Source organism: Pygocentrus nattereri, chromosome 2, assembly GCF_015220715.1.
Source record: "Pygocentrus nattereri isolate fPygNat1 chromosome 2, fPygNat1.pri, whole genome shotgun sequence".
In the NCBI taxonomy this organism is placed as follows: domain Eukaryota; kingdom Metazoa; phylum Chordata; class Actinopteri; order Characiformes; family Serrasalmidae; genus Pygocentrus; species Pygocentrus nattereri.
The window spans coordinates 21,262,445-21,286,768 of record NC_051212.1 but is presented as its reverse complement, the minus strand read 5'-3'; the positions used below and the strand labels follow the sequence as shown (position 1 = coordinate 21,286,768).

Sequence of the window (24,324 nt, the reverse complement as noted above, 5' to 3'; positions counted from 1 at the left end):
GTTATTGCTACACCACTTGGTCTGAGAGTAAGGCAATTTCAAAGCTCTGTATGTCCTGTACATATTGTATCATTGACAATAAAGCTGACTTAAAGACTTAAAGAAATATAGAACAGGTTTAATAGCCTGTCAAAAGAGATATGCAAGGAAGATTTTACTGTGCAATCGAATCTGTCTATGTATCTCTTTGAAATTGTTCTAGGTACATCAGGAAAAACTTTCACACAACTCATGTCGGTAGGTTATAAAGGTCCAGAATCCTGTGTCCTGGGTGGGCACACATGGATGCAGGGTTTGACTAAATTATTATATACTGCTGTTGACGGAACCAAACCTTGTATCTCCAAAATGGCAATTTTACAGGAGAAGGAAAAAACCTACTTTACTCAATGGAACCAGATTTTTTCCCAAGTCATTTTGGGTAATTTATTCTGGTCCAATCATTGTGAAATTTACACACACCACAGTGGGTCACGGGTATTTTCGAATTATGTCAAAAACTGAAAAATGTCAAAAATGGAGATACAAGGTTTTCTTATGACAACAACTATATATAGTCACACTAATGGCATGTAAAAATAAAAAGGCATGTAAAATAAAATTTTTGTAAAATAAAAACATGAGTGTAATAATGTTGTACATAAGGAATATTAGAAGAATTAAGAAGAAACTAATGCAATCTCTTGACTTAGGAAACAATTGAAAGAGCTGATGTCAAATGGTGTAGTCACAATTATCAGGAGTTTTTGAAGAGGCGTTCTAAGACCAAATTTATCTCACGTTTTTAAAACCAGACTATAATCTCTCCCTCTCTCACTCATATGAACACACTAACAGGACGAGAAGGAAGACACGTGGGGCAGTAGGGGGAGCTATTGAGCTATTATACAGAAACGAAAGTGAACCTTCTCTTGTAGCTCTGGTCTGTTTACGTTTTGAACAAGTTCTGGGGAAGTGTGCACACTCAGGTAAGTGATAAGTCGAGAGAGCTGCTGTTGTTTCTGTGTATAGTGGTATTTAATCCAGGTAGGTGTGACAGGAGTTTACATAACTGCAAATCGCGTAACCTGGGTTCACACAGTGGGCAGCGAGAGGGAAGATTTATACAGACACAAACCTGTTTACAGTAATTTGCCGCGTTGTGTATCGCAATAATGTCCTATTTCATATCACATTCTGCCAATGGAACCCCTGCAGCTCAACGATGACATGGATTAAAACACAACTAAGTGAGCGCCAAATGTAGCCCTGAAAACCAGTCCGACGCCACTCTGATGCTTCTGCTCTTCACGCTTATCCTGGCACACGTTTTACTCATGCGCTTTACCCTCCAGTCGTGTGGTTTAGAGCTCCTTGGTGCTTGAGCACAACCCTCCAAACGACCTTCAGGTTCAACAGGAAAAGGTTTCTGACAGATTAATGCGGATAACGGGGGGTGGGGAGTGGGGGGCTTGCAGAGCCAGGAGAAAAGTGGCACAAGTTACACATAATCACGGCTTAGCTGCATGGCACGCTAACGCGTACTCCCGCGAGACAGTGCGCGAACAACAGGATGACGGCCTACAGATACAGCCCATCCATCCATCCATCCATCCATTTTCTGAGCCGCTTCTCTGTCAGGGTCGGGGGGGGGGTGCTGGAGCCTATCCCAGCAGTCTTTGGGCGGAAGGCCAGATACAGCCCATACATTGCAAATACTCCCGAAATGTCCTCTTCTCGCATAAAAATCCTACTTTTCATCCTAACGACCTGGAAGCAATAGAGGAATCGATCAGTACTACCATCAACTGATACTCACGAATCATGAATAAGAAGACGGGGAAAACAAAACCAAGATGAACCCAACTCCTACCGGCAAAGGACCGCGTCTACCCAGCTCACCGGAAGACCCAGAGCTTCAAACAAAAGCTGCGCTACACTTAGAGGTCAGGGACATCTTCAGTCCATCGACAACAAACCGAGCAGTCTCGATGCGAGAGTTTCACTCTGAAGTTCTCCACGAACAATTCCAAGCGCTGTGTGACAGCCTGGAGTTCAGCCAGCAACAAATCACTGAGCCGTCTAAAGAAATCAAAACCCTGCAGACCTCCGTTAGCAGCCTCGCATCCCACCCGTCAGCCGTAATGAAAGAAAATAAACAAATGAAGGAAACTCCCACCCGATACAGCTAAGATTGTTTTCTAATAAGCAACTCACTCAATCAAAATATCAAGCATACACAAATCCACCCCATTACAATGAGCGACCATGCCCCTGTTTCAGTCATCTGGGAAGAAAAACAACATAAACCAGTCCTTGGCGGCGTTTTAATACATCTTTGCTTAATGATGCTGCATTTTCAACCTACTTCAAAGGAGAACGGGCATCCTTCCTAGAAATAAATGACTCCCCAGAATTCCAATCTACAATATTATGGGAAACTGGAAAGGCAGTATTAAGGGGGAAAATAACATCATATTTCATGTATAAGAAAAAGAACATAGAAAAAGTAACATTAGAGCAAAAAAATAAAGAATTAGAAATTACAATAGTAAATAAACCCACAGAAGAAATACATAAAGAATAAAGGATGTATAAATTCCAGCTGAATAAACTGATAAATGAGAAAACTAAATTTTTACTACAAAGACTAAGACATGAAAACTTTGACTATGGTAATAAATCTAGCAAATTCTTAGCAAATCTCATTAAAAGAAACAGAGAAAAAACTATAATTCCAGCCATCAAGGACCCAGTGGGAAAGATTATGCAGACCCCAGTTGAAATAAATTATTCAATCATTCACATTCATAAATTATTATGAAAAGCTTTTGTTTTTATTATCAGACCATGACCCAAAACCAGAAGATATAAATACTTTTCTCAAAAATATTAAAGTACCAAAACTAACAGCAGAACAACTGCAGTCACTAGAAGAACCAATATCTTTAGAAGAATTTTACAAAGCACCAGGTCCAGACGATTTCCCAACTGAGTTTTATAAACATTTTTGGCAAATATTAGCACCAATCTTCATTAAATTAACAATGGAAATCAAACAAAATTTGAGATTTCTCACTGATATGGATACAGCCACAATTTCTCTCCACCTCAAACCCAATAAAGATCCCACCATACCAAGCAGTTATTGGCCTGTATCACTCATCATTACAGATATAAAAATCATAAGAAAGGCATTAGCTAATAGAATAGAAACAGCTCTTCCATCTCTTATTCATCCTTACCAAACAGGTTTCACCAAAGGCAGACGCTCTTCCACTAATATGCGCCGGCTACTCAACATTATCCATTATGCTGCTGACCAGGAGTCACGAACAGCAGTTGTAACCCTCGATGCAGAAAAAGCCTTTGACAAAGTAAATCAGAAGTTTCTGTTTGCTACATTATGTAGGTTTGACTTCGGAGAGTCATTTATCCAATGGATTAAGATTTTATACACCTCACCCATGGCCATAACATCGTAATATCACAGCGTTTCACTCTTCACAGAGGCACTAGACAAGGATGCTCTCTTTCTCTCCACTTATTTGCTTATAATATTTATAGGATTATATAATCCACTTATATATTTATAGAACCATTAGGGGTGTACTTTGTGTACTTCTGGTGCCGGTCCCAAGCCCGGATAAATGGTGAGGGTTGCGTCAGGAAGGGCATCCGGCATAAAACTTGAGCCAAAACTATCATGCGGATCACAAATATGATTGCCATACCGGATCGGTCGAGGTTAACAACGACCGCCCCCGGTGCTGTTGACCAGCAGGGTGCCGGTGGAAATTGGACTACTGTAGGTCGAAGACCATCAAAGGGGAGAGGAGGAAGGCGGGTTAGAAGGCAGCGAGAGAGAAGGAAAGGCAGGAGTGTGGAGGTTAGAGTAGGGACTCTGAACATATGGACAATGACTGGTAAAGGCAGAGAGCTTGCAGACATGATGGAGAGAAGGAAGGTAGATATTCTGTGTGTCCAGGAGACCAGATGGAAAGAAAGCAAGGCCAGGAACATTGGAGGTGGATTCAAACTGTTCTATCATGGAAAGACAGGGCAAGATGGAGGCAGATGATCCGCTGTGGCAACCCCTAAAGGGAGCAGCCGAAAGAAAAAGAAGATAGAACCATTAGCTGCAGCAATCCGCCAAAATATCAATTTTGAAGGTATTCAGACGTTAAACACTCAACATAAAATTAGCTTATGTGCACATGACATCCTACTTTTCTTACAAAAGCCATTCTACTCAATAAAAGAAATTATGCAAACTATCATAATTTATTCTGAAGTCTCAGACTACTCAATTAACTGGTCCAAATCTTCTGTTCTACCAATAGATAAGAACCATTGTCATACAGCACTACAGACACATTCTATTCCAATAAGCACTAATTTCATTGCATATTTCAGTATCAAAATTTCCCCCCAGCTTTCAGAATTACCCAAACTTAATTACATCCCCCTTCTCAAAACAATAAGTGATGACCTTCAATGATAGATAAACCTTCCCCCTTTCCCTCATAGGTAGAATAGCTATAATCAAAATGACAATACTACCCAGAAAAAATTATTTATTTTCATTGATACCTCTTCAGCCTCCAGTAACCTGGTTTAAGACTTTAGATACCATATCATAATTTCAAAATCACAAACTCTCCTCTCTCTCTGAATATTAACTCCCCCATCTGGAATAACCCTGACCTCCTTTTAAATAAAAAAAACACTGCATTCTACGTCCTGGATTGATAACGGCATTACACACATTAAACATATCTTCCACAACAGCACCCTGATATCATTCTCATATCTCAACCAGATCCACAGCACTGGCACCAATCAGTTCCTCAGATTCCAGTTAAAATCCTTACTGTGCTCCATAATTAAAGGGACTGAAAATCTATTAGATCTACCCCTTGCAATTTCAATCTTTGAGTATATCCTCTCCAAACAAACTCGTCAAAAATATACTTAATTAATTTCTACATCAGACGCAAAAATAACCTTGCCGATTACACAATGGATAGAAGATCTATTCATCACTCCCAGTGCCGATCTGGCTACAGATATGCAGAAATAATATAAATCTGATCTCAGGATCTAATCTACAGCTCTTACAATATAAAACACCCATAGAATACATTACACTGGACAAAAGGTGTTTAAATGGGATTTACCAGCACTGCAATCTGCTCTCATTGCACACTGAATACCACAGATAACAATATCCATGCCATGTGGCACTGAACACCTATAAAACATTTTTGGCAAGAAATTATTAATCAATTAGCGCTCTGTCTAAATTTTACTATTCCCCTATGCCCTGAATTATGTCTGTTAGGCGACATATCAACAATCTATATGACAAAGAAAACTTCCATCACCCTCCTCACAGCCCTAACCATCGCCAAGAAAACCATCCTCATGAACAGGAAGATAAAAAAACGCCATTACTGTCACCTACTGGAAAAGAAGATTACTACTACAACATCTATCTATGGAAAAAATATCTGCTTCCATCAAACACAAAAACATTCAGTATGACGCGACCTGGACACCAGTTATTAACTTCTTACAACAGTAATTTTCCACTAAATCAACTTTACTGAAGAAGCTGATATACTGAGATCCAATACCCAGTTCTAAACTATTCTATACAATCATAAACTCTACACCCTTTATTACCACACCCACTCACTCACACACATGCTGAATTCTACCTACACACTACCTTTCATCAAGTCCACTTTTCTTACTACTACTATTATTATTGTTGTTATTATTGTTATTATTAATCTTATGTTCCTTTTTTCTTCTTTCTTGTTTTATTTTATTAAATTTTAGTTTTTTTTTATCATTTTTTTGTCTATCCACCTGTTTGTTTTTGCTTGTATGTCCTCCCTCATGAATGTGTCACAGATAAAAAATAAAATTTCACTTATTTTGGCATAGTTTGGCTGATAAAATTTTGTAATCTAAAGACAATATTACGGTACTTTATTATACCCCATGTTGGGTAACAGGTGAGTTAAATGAACTGAAGGGGCAGTCAGTCTTAAAATGACCGAAAGGCTAATCGTCTGACAGCTAAAATTACTAGCTTAGTCATAGCATAGCTTACTTGCACCCAGCCAGAAAACAGCAAGTTTGAGGTAAATATGTTGACTTCTCAGAGGTCACAATTGCCAAGAATATGAAATATAATATTGTCACTAGTTTTTCCAAAACATTTTATCAAGATGTATGTAGTTTGGTTCATTGGCTATCTAAGGAGTAAAAATTATGTATTCCCATAGACAATGTGATTCAGAAAAGTGGCACATGTTACACATAATCAGTATGGAAATGGCTTTTCAGTCTGACAAAGGCTCACATAAAGGTATCCTGATCCTTCTTGTGCGTTTAAAAAAGGTAAATCTGCAATTGATCTTATTTAGATTAAGGTGGATTATTGTAATTCCTAAAACACAGTACTTGCATCTGTTCCTTCATTTCTCTGATGCATAATCATTGTACCTGATTTGGATATGTGCTACACAAGGTATTAAAAACTACCTTTTCTCCTCAGACATGGCTTGTTCCAGCGGCGTTGTGTCTGAAGAGCAGTTGGTGTGTTGTATCTGTCTGGATGTGTTTACTGATCCAGTCTCTACTCCATGTGGACACAACTTCTGCAAAAAATGCCTTGGAGGATATTGGGACAACAGTGACTACTGCCACTGTCCACTGTGTAACAAGAGTTTTGAGAACAGGCCAGATCTCTCGGTCAACACTTTCATCTCTGAAACAGCTGCTCAGTTTAGAAAATCAGCTGAGCTCAATGCCAGCAGCTCTGCAGAGGACAGTACCTCCAAACTAACCAAAGTCCTGTGTGATGCTTGTACTGGTGTCAAAAAGAAGGCTGTGAAGTCTTGTCTTAACTGTGGAGCGTCATACTGTGGGAGTCACCTAGAGCCACATAAGAACATTCAAATTCTCCAGAAACACAAACTTACTGACCCAGTGGAGAACCTGCAGGACTACATATGCAAGAAGCATGAGAGACCCCTGGAGCTGTTCTGTAGAGATGATCAGACATGTGTGTGTCTGTTTTGCACTGAAGGAGATCACAAGACTCACAACACTGTTCCCATAGAGGAGGCGAGTGGTGAGTTGGAGGTAATGACTAAAATGATGTTTTGATCTATTTAATCCCACCAGTCACACACTGTAAAATGCCAAACAACTATATAATGATAAATTTAGCCTTTTGACAGCGTGGATTCATCCATAGCGCAGTTGTGATCTGGATATTCACATTTTCCTAGCTGATGTGTTTAAGTGCCTGTACAGTTTACTGATGGTTATTCCACTTTAACTCAGTTAACCTACTGACACATTTCACTCAGCCGCTGCAGATGTAACTCAGTTACTGCCATATTGCACACAAGCACTACCATATTTAGCCAAAATTCATGTGGTCTTTAATTTGACTGCGCTACTGGCATTTTTCACTAAGCCACTGGCATATTTAACCAGAGACGATTCATATGATGTACAATTTCAGCTATTGCCATATTTCGCTTGGTTATTATTGTTATATTCCACATGGTTATTGATGGATTTCACTTATTTTGGCATAGTTCGGCTGATAAAATTTTGTAATCTAAAGACAATATTACTGTACTTTACAATATTATACCCCATGTTGGGTAACAGGTGAGTCAAATGAACTGAAGGGGCAGTCAGTCTGAAGTCTTAAAGTGACAGAAAGGCTAATCGTCTGACAGCTAAAATTACTAGCTTAGTCATAGCATAGCTTACTTGCACCCAGCCAGAAAACAGCAAGTTTGTGAAGAGTTTGTTAGTCAACTGTATGTAAATCTTTTCAGTTAATTTTATTGTTAGTTTATCATGTGATTGATCAACTGTCTAAGGAGTAAAAATTATGTATTCACATAAAAAAAATGTGATTCATTATATTAAAGTTCTCTGCCCATCTTAGCTACTTTTAAGTAAAAGGAAAGTCATCTTCAATTCTGCAAATTTGGTCAAGTAAAAAGATTTCATGTAAATGGTCATAAAATTTCTGTCCATAGGCTCAGAGGGAAAAAATCCAGACATTAGTGCAGAAAATGATTCAAGACAGATTGGAGAAGACAGACAAGATCAAACATTCAGTGGAGCTCAGCAAAGTGAGTCTCAAAATATTTCTTCATCGTTGCTTTTTGATGCCCAGTTTATGATTATGCTAACAGAGCAGCTGCTAGAGATGATAACAGCATGACCGCACTTCTTCCACTAGAAAAGCACAGATGATAAAACTGCAAGTGCTGCTGAACTCTTCACTGCTCTGATCCGTTCCATTGAGAGAAGCCAGGCTGAGCTGCTTGATGTGATGGAGGAGAAGCAGAAAGCAGCAGAGAGGCAGGCTGAAGACCTCATTAAAGAGCTGGAGCAGGAAATCACTGAGTTGCAGATTAAAGATATGGAGTTGGACCAACTCTCAAATGTAAAAAATAATCTCCAAAAATTTCAGGTCAGTGTCTCTCTGTGTATTCAATAACAAGACATAACATCACATAACACTGCCCATGCTGAGGGATTTCTCCTCTCTCCTGCTGGACTGCAGATTTACCCATCACTGTGTACCCCTCCACACACCAACAACTGGGCGGACATCAGACTCAACACTCATTCCAGTGAGGAAATTCTGAGGAGATCATTTTCACAGCTTCGGACAACCCTCAGTGATGAAATAGTAAAGGAAATACAGAAATTAAGTAAGTGAGCACCAAATCTAGCTTGAAAAACACTGTCTAACTGCTCTGCTGTTTTTATGTCTTTGTGTATCCCTTTAGGTTCTAAAGTTTTGTATTTAGACGGGTTTAATTTAAAACATCAGTGATATGGGGGATAAAATGTACCTGCTTTAAGATGCACTCTACAGTTTCATGACCATGCTTGCTATTAACTGTGTCCCATAATGGTGCCTTGCTTATTTTATGGATTTTTTGTAAACGTACCCAAAATGTCAGGTATAACTTATTATAATATAATTACATACATAGAAATTAATAACTCACTCATTTAGTGGTGCCTTCATTCTCAGGCTTTATGTTTTGAGTAATTCAGTCACATGGTCACAACCAGTTGCATGGAAAAAACATAAAAAATCCAAAAGTAGGTAGTTAAACAGTTTTTTTCATACTCCCATAGCAATGTCATCTGCAAATTGTGACAGTAATCACACAGACAGACAGACAAGATTCACCCCAAAGACCCTAAGGACCATAAACGTAACTTTATTCCAGTTTTTATTAGTATATTTTGATTACAGTTATGTTATTTTAATCTGTTTTGAAGCAGATAATCAGCACACAGTGAGAGCCAGTCAGGCTAAAGTACAGCCTCCATACAGTAGGGTTAGTAACGCAATGTTGCTTTTCGCATTTTCAGAAATTATATTTACATTGATGCAGATATTTTATGTATTTAACTTAGTGTCTCAAACAGAGAATTGTATTGTATAATTTTGTTTGCATTAATCCATCAGACTTTTTTGAGGAATAACAACTTGCCCCCAAGTCTGTTATAGCTAAACCCATGCCTATGATGTACACTAGCATTTACACTCCCATCATATTTGGCTGAATCATTTATAAACGGGAGGTTTTGAAAAGAATCCATTTTCATTTGTGGCAGAAATATCTGGACTGCCCATTATTTATTATAAAAATAGTATTAATCTGAAATCTCAGTCTCGGACCAGATTGTTGTTAAGCAGTGTACAGTTCTACAGTACTGAATTAATCAATGGACATAATAAACACATAATAAACCAGAAAATATGAATTACTTAAGTAACAAATTAACATATTCAGTTTACCATCACTGGCAAAAGCATAATTATGTGGTATACATATTTGTTAAAAATGTCATTACTGATCATGTTATTCTGTGTTTTTAGAGCAGAGGCGTCAACAGAGGGAAACAGGTACAGTGATCCATCTAACGTTAATTTAGAAGAATTGTTGGAGTATTTTTGGCAGTTGGATTGCTTGATTAACCCACTAATGTACATATCTGAAGTTTTACATTTCCTTTCGTCCATATCCTCTCTAAGCTTACCTTAGCACAAATCTAAAGTAGACTTTCAAATCAGTCAAACCATATGGCTAAAAAGTGTTTATCATTTGTCATAAAATCTTTTTTTCAAATGGAACTACTGACTTTAACAGAAAGTCCAAATTAAGTTAATAAAAGCGTAATTTAAACATTCAAAAGAGTGATGTTAGATGTTTTATCACATATCACTTTAGTTGTAGGACATGAATTGGTTAACTGTTTTTGACAGCTCTTTTTTGTTTGTTTGTTTTTTTTATCACAGACTGGGGAGTGCTGCTTCTAATAATACTTCTATTTGCTTTCCTTGGTGTATTCCAGTCTTGCAACTTATGGCTCCTGTTCTATGCCGGTATACTATAATTTAATTTCTTTTAACAGTGACACACTCAAATGTACATGTTTTATTAATTACATTCAACCAGAAATCAAAATTTACCCTTTTATCTTGTAAGTTTGTCATATTGAGCATGATTTATTATAGCACACAGTTTAAAAGACATAATTATTATTTTTATATAGTCTTCCATCAGACTTCACCAAGGCCGAGCAAGCATGGGAAAATACACAACTCAATTCCAGAAAAGTTGGATCCGTATGTGAAATGCCATTAAAGATAGCAGTGACTAGTAATCTTCCTCTATGCTGTATCAAATTGAAAATGTTTTCATTCTTTAATTTAATGTTTTACCTTATGATAGTTCATTCCAAATCTGATGCCTGCCACGCATTCCAAAAAAGTTGGGACAGGAATGTTTACCACTGTGTTACATCAATGACATCCATTATTTCCATAAACACTCAGAAACATGGGCTCATCAGGCCACCATACACCTTCCAATTGTGCATCAGTCCATTTCAGATGAGCTGAAGCCCAGGGAGGTCAGCAGTGTTTCTGGGTGTTGAGTATGACTTCCGCTGTGCAGAATACAGTCTTAACTTGCATTTATGGGTGCAATGATGGTCAGTGTGTACTGACAACAGGTTTTCAAAGTATTCCTAAGCCCATGTGGTGATATTATTGACAGGAGGTTTTTAGTGCAGAGCCGTCTGAGGGGTCAAAGGTCATTAGCATTCAGTTGTAGTTTTCAGTCTTGCCTACTACACGCAGAGATTTCTCTAGATCCTCTGAATCTGTAGACTATATTATATACTGTAGGGGTCAAATATTTATAATACTTGAATTGATGCTTTTTTGGCAATGTGGCGAGCCTATACCCATCCACACTCATAAAGGTCTAAACCCTTCCTAGATGACCCTTTAATATTCAAGTGTTTTTTTAACATTTCACAATGTCCATAACCTTAAATTGCAAGTGTCCCAATTTTTTGGAACATTTAGAAGCATCAGTTTTTAGAAAGAGCATATGTTTACAAAAAACAATGAAGTTCATAAGATAAAGCTTACATAGCAAGTCTTTGTACTGTTTTCATTCAAAAATGTGTCAGAATGGATTCATAAATCATTGCGTTCTGTTTTTATTTGCATTTTCCCATTTTTAAACTTTGGTTTGTACTATCACTTACTGTTCTACAACCCATTTGGAAATACTCACCAAAACTGCTCTTTTTCCTGTTTAAACTGGAATATCCAGTAAACATTTAGGTTTTCAGCATGAGTCTTCTTAAATGGACTCAAAATTAGCATCTCATTTTTATTAACAGGCGAAGTTACATATATCCATGTTTACTACTTAATATAAGATGAAGACAACATGAGTAAACACAACATGCAGTTTTTAAATAGTCATTCCATTTATTGATCTTAAAATGTCTTAAAATTTTTATTTTACAATGACTTCACGCAAAGGTCAGTGCAGATCATAATTCTGCATGAAAACACATTTAGTAATATATATCTTCTTTGTGTTTGACATTTTCAGTGGATGTGACTCTGGATCCTGATACAGCAAACAACTACCTCATTGTGTCTGCTGATGGAAAACAAGTGAGCTATTCAGGCACTTGGCTAAATGTCCCATACAAGCCCAAAAGATTTGAAAGTGATCCCTATGTCTTAGCAAGAGAGGGATTCTCCTCGGGAAGATTTTACTATGAGGTGCAGGTCAGTGGGAAGACTGACTGGGATGTTGGAGTGGCCAGAGAATCCATTGACAGGGCGTGGCGGGTCTATCCTAACGCTAAAGATGGAACGTGGACTGTGCGTCTAAGGAATGGGAATAAGTTTTATGCTTGTGCTGGTTCTTGTGTGGTTCTTTCCCTGAAACAGAAGCCCCAGAAGGTGGGGGTGTTTGTGGATTATGAGGAAGGTCTGGTGTCCTTTTATGATGTGGAGGACTCAGGCCAGAGGTCTCCTATCTACTCTTTCACTGGTCAGTCTTTCACTAAGACACTTTATCCATTCTTTTGCCCAGGTTTGGTTTATGGATCTAAAAACTCAGCTCCACTCATCATCTCTCATGTATATAATGGCCTGGCTACACTGAGGCAATTTGAAAAATATATGTAATACATGTAATGCAAAAGTAAAATCTTTCCATTGCAAATATTTTTACAGCGTTTCCCCTAGATTTCTTTTGTGAAGCCCAGTGTCAGCCCCACACTCCAATTCCTAATTGAAAGAATTGTTAAGCTTGAGCTAACAGTTGAATCAGAAGAGAAAACAACATGCTAATATGTAGTGTGTATGCACTGCTGTGAGTTTCCCTGTAAAGCCCGAAACAGTCATTATACAACATACTGATGAAGATATGATGACAATAGTAGATAATTCACTTACATGCTCAAAAGACATGTCTTTCACCAGTTTTTGGCTGAGTTCTCTTTGAAAACTTTTTCAATACACTCACAATAATCAGATTCATCTGCTTGGGGAAGTGGACTGAAGCACAACTGATGTTACAAAATGTTCTGCATGTTGCATGCTATTACACATTTCCCTAGAGAGGTCTCCAAATCGTCACATCTTACATATTGTCACTTAAGATGTCATCAATAGCAGGTAAAACTGAGGAAATGTTTTTGAAACAGGAAGTACATGTATCTTGAATGCAAATCATTTTGGGGCCAAAAAACACATGGCAAAAGGAGGAACGCTGAAAATGTTTACCTGTTACCTGGAAAATGCATTTCCACATTAAATATGCTGCTCTCTTACTGTATATAGTAGCACAGTTATAGTAAACAAAAAGTAAAATCTAAAAATTGGGAAGACTTGGGAAATATCTCACCTGACTGTATCCTAGCACACTGTACTGTTATTCTTATGATAATAATCAAATATGTGCTGCTTTTATTGACTACCCTAAACAATTGCATGTTTTCATTTTCTGACTTGTCTAACCATATATATGGTTTTAATTATTTGTTTTGATTTCCTTTATAGCACACACTCATGTCCAGTAAAACGTGATAGCCGTTGGCTACTAACTCATTAAAGAGCTTAACTAAAATCTCTCTGTGCTTTCTCTTCCTCTGCTTTCTATAATCAGCATCATTTGACAAATCCCACATCAGTAATAAACACTTTTGTAGACTTCATAACCAACCAGTTCCTTTAATGTCATGAGTTGTAATAATATTAGTACTTAATAACAATACTACTACTAATAATAATACCTATAAATATGAACAATACTACTATTGCTACTGCTACTGCTACTACTACTTCTACTACTACTAATAATAATAATCATCAAAATAATACACTATTTAGATAGGAGACCTTTCACATTGTTCTGCATTTTTAGAACATTTTTGTCCTCCTTCTTTCCCTTTCTTCATGCAATTATACAACCAGATCAAAAAGCAAACATTTGTCTTTCTTTATTATGCTGATCTATTTATTCTTTGAGAGAAAAACTAAGTACAAGGATACAAAGCAAAACCATAATCTATGACTCACCTGACAGCTTGTATTGCAGTTGGCTGGAACATCAAATAAAAGATTCATATGCCAGGATATTTCATATTCAGATGACTTGTGACAGTAAAGAGGTCAGTATTGTGTATGAGCTGAAACAAGAACACAGAGGAAACAAATTTGAATCTTTTACAGTAATTGAAATGAGTTATCAATTGACTATTAAAAAATTGCACCTATCAAACTTAGAAGGTGCCAGGAAAGTCTACAATAGCACATAGTTCCTTTGTTAGCATCACTGTTTGTTCATGATTTACATGTGATCCTACTTATGTATTATACCTGGATTATTCCTGTCACTGAAGGAGAAGTAATGATATGACATCTTTAAAGGGAATGAATGGAGTGATTATCATAAGCAGGAAACAGTTTCTGCATAATGTCGAGATCCGTCTCACCAGTCACATTAACTGCTCTTTCCCCCTGTCTCTGTATTCTGAGAGAGCGAGTGAACGAATCAACACTGACACAGGTGAGTGGAAAGCTGAAAAAGAAACAAATATAGCAGAAAGGGGTCCTTTTTTATTTAAAAGATGGAAATTGTTGAATGTTGGTGCTTATAAAGCTTATATTCAGAGTGTTTGAGTACTCTTAGTTCCAAGGGCATAAGTTAATGGTCTCAGTCTCAGCATCATTTTGAGGTAGCTGGAAAGTTTTTCTGTTATTAAATATCAACAAAAAAATAAACAGTCCTTTCCCTAAATGTTTAAATAAAATCTGTTCACTGCTAGGTGAGGATCTAATTAATCTTTCCAACATGGCTTAACTGTGTCTTATTTATTTGTTGATGTTCTTTGGTTCCAATCAAAATGTTATTATGACTTTGTTTTCATTTCATAATAAAAATGGATATTGTTTGGTTTATGTTCAGTTGACTTTAGGTGGTGAATATGTTTTTAGAGAAGTTCCAGAGAATGACCCCACCATCATTTGCTTCCAAAAGTTACAAAAGAAGTTGCACTAAAACTATAATATAATAATGATTAGTAATATCTTTAGGATATATAATATTTATTTTGGTGTTTACCAACATATGAGATAAAAATATATGTCACATATAATAAATGACAATGTACAATGAACTACAAATTCATTTCCTTTTTTCTGATTTCTACTTTTTTATATTCTAAAAATATTTAATTTAGTCTCAGTTTTGACTTGAACTCGACTACTATAAAGTCTTGGTCTTGACACTAAATCGAGGCATCTAGGTCTCAATCTTGACTTGAACCCACCTCTAGTGGTTTTGAACTCAACACATTCATACAGTGCCATCCAGCCATCCTCAACTGCATATCCAAGTCCGGGTCGTGGGGGCAGCAGCCTAAGCAAAGAGGCCCAGGCCCCCTCTCCCACACCTCCTCCTCCAGCTCTTCTGGAGGGATACCGAGGCGTTCCCCACACAGTCGAGAGATATAATCCCTCCAATGTGTCCTTGGTCTTCCCCAGAGTCTCCTCCCCATCGTACATGTCTGGAACACCTTCCTAGGGAGGCATCTAGAGGCCATCCTTACCAGATGCCCAAACCACCTCAACTGGCTTCTCTCAACGTGGAGGAGCAGCGGCTCTACTCCGAGCCTCTCCCGAATCGCTGAGCTTCTTACCCTATCTCTAAGTGAGAGCCCGGTGACCCTGCGGAGAAAGCTAATTTCAGCCGCTTGTATCCACGATCTCGTTCTTTCGGTCACTACCCAAAGCTCGTGACCATAGGTGAGAGTCAGAACATAGATTCTGGCTCAGCGCTCTCTTCACCATGACAGACTGGTATAGGGTCCGCATTACTGCAGATGCCGCACCAATCCGCCTGTCAACCTCTTGCTCCATCCTTCCTTCACTCATGAACAAAATAAGATAAAAAAGATATTTAAACTCCTCCACTTGGGGCAAGAATTCTCTCCCAACCTGGACAGAGCATTCCACCCTTTTCTGACTGAGGACCATGGTTTCAGATTTAGAGGTGCTGATTTTCATCCCAGCTGCTTCACACTCGGCTGCAAACTGGTCCAGAGAGAGCTGGAGGTCCCGGCTTGATGACGCCAACAGGACTACATCATCCGCAAAAAGCAGACATGAAATCCTGAGGCCACCATACTGGACACGCTCCGCCACTTGGCTGTTCCGAGAAATTCTGTCCGTAAAAGTTATGAACAGAAGCAGTGACAACGGACAGCCCTGTCGGAGTCCAACCCTGACTGGGAACCAATCTGACTTACTGCCGGCTATACGAACCAAGCTTCTGCTCTGTTTGTACAGGAACTGAATGGCCTGTAACAACAAGCCCCTCACCCCGTACTCCCGGAGCACTCCCCACAGGATCCCCCGAAGGACGCAGTCAAATGCCTTCTCCAAATCCACAAACACATGTAGACAGGTTGGGCGAACTCCCACGCACCCTCCAGGACCCTGGTGAGGATAAAATGCTGGTCCAATGTTCCACGACCAGGGCAAAACCCGCATTGTTCCTCTTGAAGTATTCCTTCCACCATCCAATGATGTCCCCAGTCAAAGTCATCAGCCCCCCAGCCCCACTGTATACAGAGTTGGTCGGGAACCGCATTCCTCTCCTGAGGCGCCTGACAGTTTGCCAGAACCTTCTCAGTGCCTGTCAATAGTCTTTCTCCATGGCCTCACCAAAACAATGCAGTTATGTAAAATACAGCTTAAGCAGTAAGTTCAAAGGAAAAGGTGATCAGGTAAGACTTTCATGTGAACAGACCTAAAATAGCTCAGCATCAAACAGGACTTAACAATGACCTTCCTCTTTTCATTAGTTAATTCTGTTTGCAGACATACCAAACCTGGCAGCAATGATGATTGTTTAGGTAACAGGGCCCCACATTATGTGTCATATTTATTTTAAGAGTGCATGAATAATAACTATAATGTATAGTTGAAGTCCATATGTATTTGAAGTTGTAAGTTATTATATTTGAATATAGTAACCATAACTATTGAATAGTAGCAATTGAATATTCACCCATTGAATCTGCTGCTCTGACATTATGGCTACCTGTAAAAACAAAAACACAGGACATTTCTTTCTTCTTTGTGCATGTGAATAACATTGCAGTGCTGCACACACCAGGCATGAAAATGGATGCACATAATTAGGAGTAACATCACTACATTTCAACTCTGATGTAAAAGTATAAATTTACATTTTAGACTGTAAAATGAATACCTTGAAACATTGCTCACTTTGTTGAAATCTCTTCTTCATTTTGTCTCAAAGAATGATGAGGGGTTAACAAAAGTCTTGAATTTGTTTGTTGCTGTCAAACATACTTAATCTTAAACACTGAGTCGATTTATACTGTCATGGAAATTCCATTGAATATTTTTGTAATAATTTTTTTCTGATTTTAGATTTGCCCAGTTGCCCAGTCATGGCTTCAGTCAGTGATTTCCTGTCTGAAGATCAGTTCCTGTGTTCTATCTGTCTGGATGTATTAACTGATCCGGTCTCCACTCCATGTGGACACAACTTCTGCAAGACCTGCCTTACAGAACACTGGAGAATCAGTCAACACTGGCATTGTCCATTCTGTAAAGAGAAATGTGTAGATCCTAAATTTGAGATGAATACAACACTAAGAGAAGCTGTGGATCACTTTAAAAGGAGTGGCCTGGATAACCCTGAGGTTCTTTGTGATGTTTGCATTGGAGTCGGGCTGACAGCCCTGAAATCCTGCCTGATGTGTTTGACATCTTACTGTAAGACTCACCTTTACCCTCATGAGCAAGTCCCAGCCTTAAAGAAACACAAGCTAATAAACCCAGTGAAGAACCTAGAGGACTACATATGCCAGAAGCATGAGAGACCACTGGAAATGTTATGTAGAGTTGATCAGAAATATGTGTGTGATTTCTGTATTAACACAGACCACAAGACTCACAGCACTGTTCCGATAGAGGAAGAGAGCAGGAAGACAAAGGTCTGTTGTTTTTGATGCACTATGATTATTATTAAGTCTCAGTTAACACTTATATTCTTAATTTAGGGTTTTCCTTTGCAAAATGGCTCTAGTTCAGCAATATTCATAGGTCATCTTGTTGAGCAAGACATTGTATCTACACCAATCAAGCATAAAACTATGACCACCTCCTTGTTTCTGTGCTCACTCTCCATTTTATCAGCTCCACTTACTCTATAGGAGCACTTTGTAGTTCTACAATTACAGACTGTAGTCTATCTGTTTCTCTGTATACTTTGTTAACCTGTTCTTCAGTGGTCAGGACCCCTATGATCCCTTACAGAGCAGGTACTATTTGGGTGGTGGATCATTCTCAGTGCTACAGTAACACTGACATGTTGATGGTGTGTTAGTGTGTGTTGTGCTGGTCTGAGTGGATCAGACACAGAAGTAGTCTGTAGTCTATCTGTTTCTCTGTATACTTTGTTAACCTGTTCTTCAGTGGTCAGGACCCCTATGACCCCTTACAGAGCAGGTACTATTTGGGTGGTGGATCATTCTCAGCGCTACAGTAACACTGACATGTTGATGGTGTGTTAGTGTGTGTTGTGCTGGTCTGAGTGGATCAGACACAGAAGTGCTGCTGGAGTTTAAACACTGTGTCCACTTACAGTCCACTCCATTACCTTGTTAGGTAAAAGGGGACAAACAAAGTATGCAGAGAAACAGATGGACAACAGTCTGTAATTGTAGAATTGTAAAGTGCACCTTTGTGGTAAGTGGAGTTGATAAAATGGACAATGAGCATAGAAACAACGTAATGTTATGCCTGATCAGTGTATAGTACTCAAGAGGGAGATGGTGAAGGCCATTTCTAATTTTAATGGATGTTTTGGATCATTGTCTTGTTTTGATATTTATCCTCTTTTAAGTCACTCTCTTCAGTCTCTTCACTAACATGGGACATTATTTGTTGATATTTAGTAGAATTCTTTTGCTCCTCTATCCTCACATTTCTTGTGACACTGGCCGATACACCACCCAAATGCATAACAGATCTATCACCATGCTTAACATTTGGCAAGGTGTTCTTTTATTGAAATGCTTCTCCCTTTTTCTCCAAATAGTGACTGTAGTCAAAGAGTTAAATTTTTGTTTTATCAGACCACAAAATTTGATTCAACAATGCCTTTGGTTTATATAAATGTTATACTGCATACTTCAGACAATTACTTTTTGATGAGGTTTCAGGTATTGTTAATTTCTGATGTCTTTTCTGTGTAGACAATGTTCATCTAGAAACACTGCACACAAGGCTTACATCACCAGTCTCGAGCATTCTTCCCAATGCTCCTTGGCAGTGACGGGGGGGTTTTGCTTTGCATGCTTGACTAGACTACAAGCAGTTTTTTTCCTAGATTTTTCTTGGTCTTACATTTTTGGCTTGACTTCAACAGTTCTCCTTAACTCTTTTCTTGTTGATATTTTAGACACTGAAAATCACAAGCAGAAAGTGTTCTTTTGCTTCTTAGGAATCAGTTATCTTTACTTTCAGATCCTCAGACAGCCACTTAATTGAGCCAATGGCTGTTGAATGTAGGCACTCTAAAAAAATCACACAATTTATTATACTCTAGAATAGTCTACAATTGACAAATAAGTTCACCCAAAAAGAGTGGAGTAATGATCTGGACCTTACAAGACAGGCTGAAGACATGCTACATTTGATTTTTTTTAATATATGACATTCTGCAAATAAAACGTTTTTAATTTGTAGAACTGATACTGACATTGATAATGAATAATAATTGATAATCAAATAATGGAAAGGATTATTAATTTGCTTCATGCAGATGTTAACTTTTTTTTTTGTGTACAAAATTTACAAAACATGTCATTTGACCAGGTGTGTATAAACGTTTGCATTCAACTGTGTCTTTGCTCTTCCTTTTCTTGTTTATAGACACAGCTGGGGCCAGTGCAAGCCAAAATGCAGTGGATGATTCATGAACGTCTGATGAAGCTTCAAAAGATTAAACATTCATTAAAGCTCAGCAAAGTGCGTAAAGACTCTGCAGTCATAAATGTGAGACAGTGTGGTAACATGATCATATGATGTTTAAATTGAATTTAGATCAAGTATAGTGAAACATTAAAGTAATATGTTGTTTCCATCAGAGAAACACAGAGAAAGAGAAAGCAGACAGTGTTGAAGTATATACTGCTCTGATCCGCTCCATTGAGAGAAGCCAGGCTGAGCTGCTTGAGGTAATGGAGGAGAAACAGAAAGCAGCAGAGAAGCAGGCTGAAGAACTCATTAAAGAGCTGGAGCAGGAAATCACTAAGTTAAAGAGGAGAGACACTGAGCTGGAGCAGCTCTCCCACACTGAGGACCACCTCCACCTCCTACAGGTCAGTGTCCCTCTGTCTGCTCAGTTGCAATGCAGCACATCACACAACAACACTGCTCATGCTGAGGGATTTCTCCTCTCTCCTGCTGAAATGTAGATTTACCCATCACTGTGTACCCCTCCACACACCAACAACTGGACTGACATCAATTTTGAACCATATCAGAGTGTAGAGACTGTGAGGAAAACTCTGTCTGAACTTCAGAAGAGTCTGAATGAGAAGCTGTATGAAGCTGGTAAGAGCATTTTAAAGATAATCAATGGAACATAATGTGAAACTGAGATTATCACATTGGAATATAGGAGCAAAGTATCTAATGGCTGATGAATTATACAGTGTTCTAATTCATGTTTTGATGTGGCTAGTTTTTAGAGAAATGAAGAGGTCTAATGAGTATGCAGGTATGTATATATTTCTCTCATCTTCACATTCATTTTATCCATTATTCCTATTAGAAATGTCTGTAGGAGCTTGAGAATTGTAATCACATTGTGACCTAGTTTGGGATTGTTCTGTTATATTGGCAGGGTTTGATCTTTGTCTTTTCAAAGTTTTATCTTAACAAACTCCAGAGAAATGTTAAACACCAGAATATGGAAAAATTGGTTTATTGACAATGTGGATCCATACAAACTCCCAGTCAAGTAATGATATGGATATGCCAATCTTACCACCCCATCATTTTCCAGACATTTTCATAGGTGTTGTGTGGCTTAAGTACCTACTCTTTCAAGTAAATTAGAATTTTCAAGTCACTCAAAGCCAATTTGCAGTTCACAAATAGTTATTCAACTCAGCCACTACAGATTTAACTCTGCTAACATAGTGAGATATTTCACTAAGCCCCTAGCATATTTAACTAGTATTTTTCACTCAGCCATTTGGCATATTTGTCTCCGTTACTGGCATATTTCATTCAGTAATCAGCATATTTCACTTAGTTACTGGCTTTTTAACTCTGCCACTGGCATATACCATGGTAGCTTGTTAGCAAGCATTGCTAGCCTAGTTAATTAGGAAACTCATGACAATGTACTGTACCAATTTAAATACCACAAATGTTCATAGTAAATCATGTGTGGATTGAAGTTTACACTAGAAGGACACCCAAGTCTTTAAGAGAAATGGACAAATTCTAATCTGACACCTCAGCTAACTATGCTAGCCTAGTCATATTGTAAACTACCTCACCTCAAACCATTGAGCTGGACAGCAGTGAGTTTGTGAAGCGTTCATTAGCTGATACCAAAAACGACAAATTTACTAAATTGTGTTGAACCTTTTATTCCATTAGACCTATGTGATAAAATGAGCTCGTGTTTGATGTTTATTAGCACTCTGAGTTCCTTTATTTTCTGCTTTCCTTAATTTTGCTTTGATATGGTAGTAATGTAGATCCACATGGTAGTGAGCTACAGATCAGGCAAAATCAAGGTAAGCAGGTATTCTGAATCAGTCTAGACCAACTACCCTGCAACAATGGCGGATCACCCATAAGACACATTCTCAAGCCCTATATATCCATCAGCCCATATTTGGACCTTCCAAGTGTTCTTAATCTTTTTCAGTGAATGTGATGCTGGATCCTGAAACAGCTCATCCCAATCTCATCCTGTCTGATGACGGAAAACAAGTGAGACACACTTGCAGACAACAAAATCGACCTGATGACTCACAAAGATTTGATACATGCTGTAATGTCTTGGGAAAGGAAGGATTCTTCTCAGACAGATTTTACTATGAGGTGCAGGTCAGGGATAAAACTGATTGGGTTTTAGGAGTGTCCAGAGAGTCCATTAAGAGGAAGGGGGTAATTACACTGAGCCCTGAGAATGGATTCTGGACTGTGTCTTTGAGAAAAGGCAATAAATACGATGCTAATGATATTACTCTGGTTCCCCTCTACCTGAGAGAGAAGCTCCAGAAGGTGGGGGTGTTTGTGGATTATGAGCAGGGTCTGGTTTCTTTTTATAATGTGGAGTCCAGATCTCATATCTACTCTTTCACTGGTCAGTCCTTCACTGAGAAACTCTATCCATTCTTCAGCCCTGGTAATAATGATGGGGGTAAAAACTCAGCTCCACTGATCATCTCACTTGTGTCTAAGAATTGATAAGCAGTTCAACTTCAAAGAGTTAATATGTTTGCAATGGAAAGATGTGAGAAAAAAAAAACTTTAGACTAAAAGCCAACCTTAAAATTTCAATGTATGAATTTTTCTAATTTGTTGACAGGAAACATTTTATAAGGCACTGCACAGACATTTAAAAGATAAAAGATAAGGCAACTGCCAGAAAAATGCTACTATATAGAATTAATTTGCAACTAATTTGTGATACTGTCACACAGTAGAAGTATGTAATCACAAATGTGTGTTTTCTCAGTACTACATAACTGTCATTTCATTATTATTACTGCTACTGCTACTGCTACTGCTACTACTACTACTACTACTTGTACTAATAATAATAATATAGAACCTTATTTCTGAAATCATTGGAACGAATAATGCTCCCCTTCATGAGCTCATATGCACACAAATGCTTAAAATACATTTGAAAAACATCTCACTGTCTTAGACTGAGATTTTAGATTTTAAGTATTCTGTCATTCATTTCTGAAACAACTTTTCTTCTGTTTTTGCTGCACATTAATTATAATCACTCAAAGTGAATAAGTCCTTCCTTTTTCATTCATCTGCTGCTGCTGGAACACAATTCCAGATCAGTTCAGTGTAATTTCTGGTAACATTTACTGCAAAGTCTTTTGTCATTAATAAAATGAAAGATGTACAATTACAGATTAAGATTTAATGAAGGTAAACATGGTTATGATAATGAGTTGAGTAAATCTATTAAAAAGTCTCCTGTTGATTTTTTTTAAAGGCTGTTTCATGCAGCAGTATTATAAACGGGAATTCCACCAACGTTTCAAAATTTCTAGATAATTCAATCAATGAGACGTAAACAAAGTCATTCAGAGTGATGTTATAAACTTTTGTGAAGCAGTGTTTAAAAGCATTAACGCCTATGAAAAGGCTGGTTCCTATCACCAAACGCCACTGTGAACATTTCTGAATCTGTACATTTCTCTACAACTGAACATTTCACATCAAGCCACTCTAAATGACTCTGTTTGTATTTTAGTGATTGTCCAGAAACGGAAAACTACTGAAATTCCCTTTAAAAATCTTTAAGCTGTAACACATGACAATCTATAACAGCCTGCCCTCTAACACTTCTGTAGCACGTTCAGTAGATGATAATGGCAATGGCCAACCAAAACAGAACAGCAGAGATAAAAATAAAATAAAAATAAAACGGTGGTATGTGAAGGTGCATAGACTAACAACACATGACAAACAAGCATTGTGCATAGTTGTGCATAATAATAGAAACACGTATCACATACACACACACACACACACACTCTTTTGCTTTCCTCTGTTAGGCAGGACAGTAGGAGGAACTATTGAGCATTTACAGAGAAACTGAAGTGAAACTTACTTGTATTAGGAGCTCTGGGCTGCTGGTGTCCTACTTGGATCGCAGTTTCGCCACTTCTACTACTGACTCAAACATTCTTTGTGTACCCAGACAAAACTGACACTCGGGTAAGTGAGGATAAGCAGAGCGCTGCTGTTTTTAATCCAGAAATAGGAGTTTATACAGCTGCAAATCAATTAATGTGAACGTAGACAATTTACAGCTCAGTGTCCACAGTTTAGAGGGAAGTCTTATACAGATATAAATATGTTTACATGATTTGTAATGTCTCCATAAGCTTTTTATGTTTTTCTAACATATTGTTTAATAATGGATACCTTCGGCAATAAAATGGATAAACAAAAATTGCTGTACTGTACTGTGATGATTTTCATATCCTCACTTATCCTCAGATTTGTGTTTTACTCTTTAATTGTGTGGGTGAGTGTCAGGTTGGAGCTCATTACTGTTCTATATTTGAGCCAAACCTCTAACACAGGTTTAGCAGGAAAAGGTTCCTGAAGACTAAGGCAGAGTAAAGGGG

At 38.0% G+C, this 24,324-nt stretch overlaps 2 protein-coding genes across 2 annotated transcripts; both read left to right on the top strand.

The window, feature by feature from the left end:
• The first annotated feature begins 873 nt into the window (after positions 1-873).
• LOC108440035 (E3 ubiquitin-protein ligase TRIM39-like) lies at positions 874-14,839 on the top strand. Its single transcript, XM_017718739.2, has 8 exons — positions 874-968; positions 6,551-7,140; positions 8,061-8,156; positions 8,267-8,500; positions 8,594-8,744; positions 9,932-9,958; positions 10,352-10,438; positions 11,970-14,839. The coding sequence occupies exons 2-8, from the start codon at positions 6,553-6,555 to the stop codon at positions 12,554-12,556; spliced, it is 1,770 nt and encodes a 589-aa protein (XP_017574228.1). The 5' UTR covers positions 874-968; positions 6,551-6,552; the 3' UTR covers positions 12,557-14,839.
• A 2,490-nt stretch (positions 14,840-17,329) lies between these two features.
• On the top strand, positions 17,330-24,119 carry LOC108440041 (E3 ubiquitin-protein ligase TRIM39-like). Its single transcript, XM_017718745.2, has 6 exons — positions 17,330-17,904; positions 19,847-19,942; positions 20,062-20,295; positions 20,392-20,530; positions 20,661-20,696; positions 21,864-24,119. Exons 1-6 carry the CDS (start codon positions 17,356-17,358, stop codon positions 22,406-22,408), a joined length of 1,599 nt encoding a protein of 532 aa, XP_017574234.1. The 5' UTR covers positions 17,330-17,355; the 3' UTR covers positions 22,409-24,119.
• Positions 24,120-24,324: the final 205 nt, after the last annotated feature.

Excerpts from the sequence above, each read along its gene's own strand:
- LOC108440035 (XM_017718739.2), top strand. The coding sequence starts at position 6,553 with ATGGCTTGTTCCAGCGGCGTTGTGTCTGAAGAGCAGTTGGTGTGTTGT. Across the intron at positions 8,501-8,593 it reads ATAATCTCCAAAAATTTCAG|ATTTACCCATCACTGTGTAC; the intron begins GTCAGTGTCTCT and ends GCTGGACTGCAG. Across the intron at positions 9,959-10,351 it reads GCGTCAACAGAGGGAAACAG|ACTGGGGAGTGCTGCTTCTA; the intron begins GTACAGTGATCC and ends TTTTTATCACAG.
- LOC108440041 (XM_017718745.2), top strand. The coding sequence starts at position 17,356 with ATGGCTTCAGTCAGTGATTTCCTGTCTGAAGATCAGTTCCTGTGTTCT. Across the intron at positions 20,296-20,391 it reads ACCACCTCCACCTCCTACAG|ATTTACCCATCACTGTGTAC; the intron begins GTCAGTGTCCCT and ends GCTGAAATGTAG. Across the intron at positions 20,697-21,863 it reads GAGGTCTAATGAGTATGCAG|TGAATGTGATGCTGGATCCT; the intron begins GTATGTATATAT and ends AATCTTTTTCAG.